At 40.9% G+C, this 6248-nt stretch overlaps 1 protein-coding gene across 1 annotated transcript; it reads right to left on the bottom strand.

Annotated features, from left to right (window-relative positions):
* Positions 1 to 3: 3 nt before the first annotated feature.
* Positions 4 to 6012, bottom strand: dnaja2b (DnaJ heat shock protein family (Hsp40) member A2b). Its single transcript, XM_044194738.1, has 9 exons — positions 5810 to 6012; positions 4402 to 4461; positions 3748 to 3974; positions 3581 to 3661; positions 3291 to 3424; positions 3002 to 3198; positions 2724 to 2868; positions 1827 to 1954; positions 4 to 1722 (listed from the first exon to the last, which is right to left on the bottom strand). The coding sequence occupies exons 1-9, from the start codon at positions 5885 to 5887 to the stop codon at positions 1534 to 1536; spliced, it is 1239 nt and encodes a 412-aa protein (XP_044050673.1). The 5' UTR covers positions 5888 to 6012; the 3' UTR covers positions 4 to 1533.
* Between the last annotated feature and the right edge of the window lie 236 nt (positions 6013 to 6248).

Raw genomic sequence — 6248 nt, 5'->3', positions numbered from 1 at the left:
TAGTGACTGTTTATTATACAGTTTAATTATCATCTTGACAAACATAAGCATCAACATTAATGTCATTTATCAATGACCCCCTTCAGTTGTGTACACATTATCCCCCTGTGGCCTACATTACATACACAATGAGTCGCAGAGGTGCATGTTAACAGTCTACAGAGGTTCCATCAACTCACCTTCTTGTGAACAAAACATTTATATTGGCACTGTTGGCCATTACTCTATTGTGTAAGAAATAATGTGACTAGACGAAGGACACTGCTGTAGACTTTGAATGCACCTATGGACTGGGGCTGTATTTATTTACAGGTATATGGGGATGGGAATATTGTAACATGTCAAAGGACGTAAGTTTGGCTAACATCTCTACGATGGGGAGATATGTATAATACAGAAGGTTGGTGTGGGCCCAGTGGTTTTCCTGCAAGAGAGGAGGATCTCTCTGTCCTGGTGAGTAGAGGGAAAATGTCTACATGGGAGAGAATCTCAGCAAATAAACGGTCTGTTTTTTCCTCTTGAATTGACCCCCTATAGTGTCCACTCACACTGCAGTCCAACACAAAGCAGGAATACCTATCACGCTAATAAGCCAGAACATTCCACAGCAGCTCACACACACTGAGCCACTGCATTACACACATACATACATACAAAGTACACAAGTGTGTCCTCAAATCACAAGAAGAGTACACAACTCAGGTTCAAGTTCTGTGGTCTCGAACACACTAACATTCAAACCAACAAAGACAAAAAGTTTAAATTCCAAACTAAGAAAACATGGTGCCTTGCTGACAGGTGCTATACTCAGGGCTTTAATATTCTAGCAATGTGACAGCTGGGGACTAAACACAACCAGTCCCGTTTTTAAAATATGACAGTTCACCGTAGAGGATGAGGTGCGTTAGACGTGCGGTTCTCAGCAGGCTGTGCAGAGGACGCATTTTTAGGGCCGTAATCAGGTCAGCTCTCATGATAGCAGAGCACTCTGATAGCAGGGACACATTGAAATTTAAACAGGTGTGGTGATTTCTCTATAGTGTCCGGACCCTGGATCTATATGTGCAAGATCTTCAGCAAGAAAGCAGCATGCGCTTGTGTGTGATAGACTAAACTACACATTATACAAGATAGTCAACAATATTTGCATTTTATACACTAGACTGGTGTTTCCCACAGTGAAAGGGAAAAGCCTAGGATGAAAATAGGGAAGTCAAAGTCATGTTCAGTCAATGACCTCTGAGACTGAGACCACCTTCTTGCTGAAGGCTTTGATGAGCACTACTGTCCATAAACACAAAATGGTCATCACACATCCAGCATCCACACATCTGACTTATGGGCACCATGGAACTGAGGAGGGTGGATATACCTGTATATGTATTTGTGTATGTCTCATTTTCATTGGAATCATGAAAGGAGAGAAATGTGCATGGATGTGCATCAAGTCTTGAATGGTGTTAGCGATGGTACTCGAGGGATGTTCATGTATTTATGTGTTATGTGTGTGCATGTCTTTATGTATGAGTCTTTCTATTGGTGTGCGCACTGCACCCCTGGGCCATGATGGCCCCCTTCCTCATCAGAACTATCATTGTAGGCCTCTCTCCTGGCTCCACCTCCTGACCCTTGACTCTTGTCAAAATCTGTCAGGTCAACTTCCTCTGCATCTGCTGCAATAACAGGATTTTCAGCACGAGCAGGCAGCAAGCACTCTAGTTCCTGAAAGAAATGAATTGTTTTTTAATACATCACGACACCACCGTCATTCAAGCTTACTGGAGTTAAAATTGTGCAAATCAGGATGTTTAACGATTGCGACTCACATTTAGTTTTTCGGGGCTAATCCAGTTGTTTTCAGGGAATTGGACGTCAAACTTGATGTAAAGGTCTCCCTTCTCAAATGGGTTTCTATACTGAGGCATTCCCTCTCCCTTCACCATTCGAATACAGCCTGCCACAGAATTGTCAGGTAATTAAAAACATTGCTATCATAATATGCCAAAAGCAAAGTGGTGTGCATATTAAATATGCACACCACTTTGCTTTTGGCATATTATGATGTGCTACAATAACAATTTAAAATCCTATTATTTGGGATTTGTTATATATTTACACACAAGATAAGAAAACTACTAGTACATTCCAATTCCTCAAGTTTTAACTGTCATGAAAACGTGAATGTGATTGCCTAAGACATTAAATAGGTAAGAAATGGGTTAAAAATATATATAATATTTTTGTGCACAAACCATAGTTAATTGTGTATTACACACATTTAATATTTACCAGGTAATTATAGATATTTATAAACGACAAGATGGCTGATGTTAGCTGCAAAAATGGCTGGTAGAGAAAGTAAATCTAGCTGCCAAATCGAAAATTTACCAGCAATTTGGCTCATGTTTTTTCTCACTGTGCTTAGTACAGCAACCAACATTTCTGATGTTATTCCATGTATAAGTGGATCGGCCTGCAATCCATTAGTGTCAGTGTGGCTTGCTTTTCCAAAATATCAGTTTTTTTGTCCCAAAAATAAAAGTTTGCACCACCGCCCCTTAAGAGTTTCAGGGGAGCTCTGCCGACATGGAGAGGCTTTTAATAGCTGCAGTAAACAATAAATCTAAGAGCAATCATCTTTTGTGCATTATAATAGAACAAAAAAAGCAGTAATTAAAAGTAAAATTATAAGTAAAATTAATGTGGTATGAAGATATGTTTACCTGGCTCGATGACCTTGCCAGGTGGGTATTTGACAAGCAACTGGCGTCCATCAAGGTGAGTGACAGTCAACTGGAAGCCACACAGAGCCTCAACCAGGCCGATACGTTGGACCATGTGAAGGTCACTGCCATCACGGCGGAATTCCTGATTTAGATTGAAATCCCAAATATGTTGCTTGTTGATATAACACAATTTTTGTTATCTTCTTAGCCATGATAATAAAGTAAATACAGCTGAACAATCAATCTCAGAAGCCAATTATTTTTTGTTTTTTTACCTCATGTTCTTTCTCTTGCAGCACCAGGACTATATCTCCTGGTTCGACGCCTGGTGCTTGGTCAGCTTCCCCAGAGAATGTGATCTTCTGTCCATGTCTCATGCCTTTGTCCACATGCACCTCCAGAAGCTTAGTCTCCTTACACACCTTATGACCCTCACACTTTCTGCAGCGGTCCTTCTCATTTATCACCTCACCTGCACAAGCACACATACAGAGATTCGACAATTTCAATGATCCATGTTTTTTAAAAGTACAGTCAGTGTGTGGGTGTTTATGGACATATTACCCTCTCCATTGCAGTCTGTGCAGACTGACTGCATCTGTTGGACCATCCCAGGGGCCAGCTGTCTAATCATGATTCTCATACCTCGTCCTCTGCATGCCACACACTTCTGCACTGCTCCTGCCTTACCCCCCTGACTAAAAGGCAAAAAGTAAAGCATCAGCATTGTTAACACGAATTTCTATCTCACAAAATTACTGCAATGACATACCATCTTCTGTCAGGGCTTTTAAACTATAGATCAATATGCTGTTTTCTTAATGATTAAAATGAAACATTCAAAGCAAACTCACCCATTACAGGCACCACACAGCACATTCTTACTGAGCTGCAGTTTGGTGGTTTTGCCATTGTAGAGGTCTTCAAGAGAAACTCTATGTGACAAAAGAGTTTAAATTATACACATTATATGTGAACCACCCATCGAAGCACCCAAACTGCATTTAAGTAACATACTTACTTCAGAGGGTGTACCATATCATCTCCTCTCCTCTTGCCTCCATTGCGTCCTCTGCCCTGTCCCCCCATGAACCCAAACAGTCCTCCACCAAAAATGTGAGAGAAGATATCGTCCATGCCAGGCCCTCCGCCTCCTCCCTCCCGTAGCCCCTGTTCTCCATAGCGATCATAAAGCTCCTTTTTTTCTGGGTTTGTCAGGACCTCATACGCAAAACTGATCTCTTTAAACTGGAGAATGAAAAAAATAACAATCAGACAGCTTGACACAATGTAAGATACAAAGGATTCAGTACATCACAGCAAAAAGGGCCAACTACTTTTGTTTTTGATAAGCCCCTCTTACAAAGTGAAAAACATTTTTTAAAAAGACAGTCTAGTCTCTTGTGTCATGTTTTTGCTGTATCAGAGGAATTAAGTCATAGAGCAGTACAAATCAAAAACTGATGTGCTTTTCTCTAGGGAAAAGCTGTTTCATGTTTTGTACTCTGATCTGTACCTTGTATTAATCCTCAAAGAGTTGGGCTGTGTGATCATGACAAACTAAGTTGACATCATTTCTCGGTCCCAATTGTTGAGCAATTGAGCTGCTGCTGTTGGTGCTGTTGCTAACTATGGCATTGCTGTTGTTACCATGACATGCTTTGGTGCATCATACCTTGTCTCCAGCATCAGGGTTTTTGTCAGGATGGTACTCTTTGGCCAATTTCCGGTAGGCCTGTAATAAATCAAATATCAACGTGAAAAAAGCTGTGTGAGTGCCCTGAGCTCAGGTGCCAACTGTGTTAGATAGCTCTGCTACCAATCACTAACTAGCTAAGTGTATTAACCGGCCTTACTAGCCAGGCTTGACTTGTGAGCCTGCTGTCAAAAACATCAGGACACCGGAAGAGCATCGCTGTCTTTGACATCTCAGACACACAAAAAAATAAATAAAAAATAAAAATACACTCCAGTGTGAAGACGACGTCAACAAAACCAGGCTAGCGTTACATCCGATAATCTATATCTTTTGAGTTTACCTGCTTGAGGTGTCGAGACGTTAAATAACTGTCATGGCTTCTGGCGAATCAATAATACCCTCAAATAAAATTAAAAGCATTTCTTTTTGACATAAAAAGGTTTTGAAAGTGAATCATACCGTCGCTAGTCGCTACCATCTAGCATGTTGAATTTCTAGGAAAACAGCTGGGATGACAGGCGATTGTCTTAAAATAGTTTAAAATCAGACTAAATGTATAGGGGTATTTGATTGGTTTAAGTTACAGAATATAGGACGAATTTTCAAGCGGTCACAAACATAGTAAAATGTCTCAAGTCATGTTTAGCAAGGACCGTAGATTTGTGGATTATAAACAATTCGTAACTGCTTGATGTTTGGATGGAGTTTGTGAGTACACAGCGACGTGTATGTTGGCTAACTACGCCGAGTATACAGTAGCTACAAGACGTTGACATTAACGTTAGGTAACGTTAGTCACCACCACACAAGTTTATCTTTAAACGTTAACTCAACATTAATTTCACGCCGAGTTTAGCGCTACCAAATGTTACACCAACGCCGTGAACACACACGCAAATTTCTTTTCATTGTTTATTTTTTACCTTTTGGGGCTGTTTAGCTAACGTTACTTGCTTCGTTACTGCTCGACTTGGCGGAGGCTATTTGCTGGAATGTAGCTATAATCTAGCTAGTAGCCGGCAAGCTATCACACTCGTGGTCAGCAGTGTATTTTTTGGTTTTCAGCAGGCTAACTCTATCCTTCTGATTTATGTAGAAACGATGACAATGACAATCATTGCTGGTATTTCACCAACACCAACGAGTCGCTTTAATTGTCTTCAAAAACGCCGGGCCATTAAGTACTGAACCGTTATCTAGCTTAGCTTACTGGCTAGGCTCGCAAAATCGCAAGCTGTTGCTGAGCATCTTTTGCTAGCGTTTAGTAAACTAGCTCACGTTGATTAGCTTGTTCCTAGGCCACATCTCACTGGTGACCTCTCTTCCTTATTTTTATTCTGTTCTTACACTAACACATTTCCTTTTCGTTTCAGAAGGTACGTACCTTTTTTAGTTCATTTTCAGAGGCAGATGGTGAAACTCCGAGGATGTCGTATAGCTTAGTATCCACAACGTTCGCCATGATGCTAACCGGCTACACAGAGAGACCTACTGCGGAGGTTCAGCTGAGCGAGGAACCGACGCAAGATTCACCGGCTGGGGCTGTCCAGGGTTGCCAGATACTACGACAGACACAAACACCCACTCGGAAACAGATGCCAAAAAACAGCACCCATATCATTCACAGTGTTAACAGTTACAGGGCTTGTGCATTTACATTGATTGTATTTTTTTTAAGTATTGGACAAAATGGTACGTTATACACAATGTTTTTTCCAATTCGGCGCGTTTTACTGATATTAGTTGTATATTAAAATGCCCGCAAGCGTGATACATGAGCCTACATGAGGTTGAACTGGCTGTAAATTCACTTTTGGACTTGC

This window comes from Siniperca chuatsi, linkage group LG4 (assembly GCF_020085105.1).
Source record: "Siniperca chuatsi isolate FFG_IHB_CAS linkage group LG4, ASM2008510v1, whole genome shotgun sequence".
Classification (NCBI taxonomy): domain Eukaryota; kingdom Metazoa; phylum Chordata; class Actinopteri; order Centrarchiformes; family Sinipercidae; genus Siniperca; species Siniperca chuatsi.
The sequence above is the reverse complement of the archived record's forward strand: the minus strand, read 5'-3'. Positions and strand labels throughout refer to the sequence as shown.

Bases quoted from the DNA above. Each gene is read 5' to 3' on its own strand.
- dnaja2b (XM_044194738.1), bottom strand. From the start codon at position 5,887: ATGGCGAACGTTGTGGATACTAAGCTATACGACATCCTCGGAGTTTCA. The intron at 3,425-3,580 runs GTGAGTTTGCTT...TTTGCCTTTTAG, and splicing joins CTGTGTGGTGCCTGTAATGG to TCAGGGGGGTAAGGCAGGAG. The intron at 3,199-3,290 runs GTAATATGTCCA...GTGCTTGTGCAG, and splicing joins CACAGACTGCAATGGAGAGG to GTGAGGTGATAAATGAGAAG.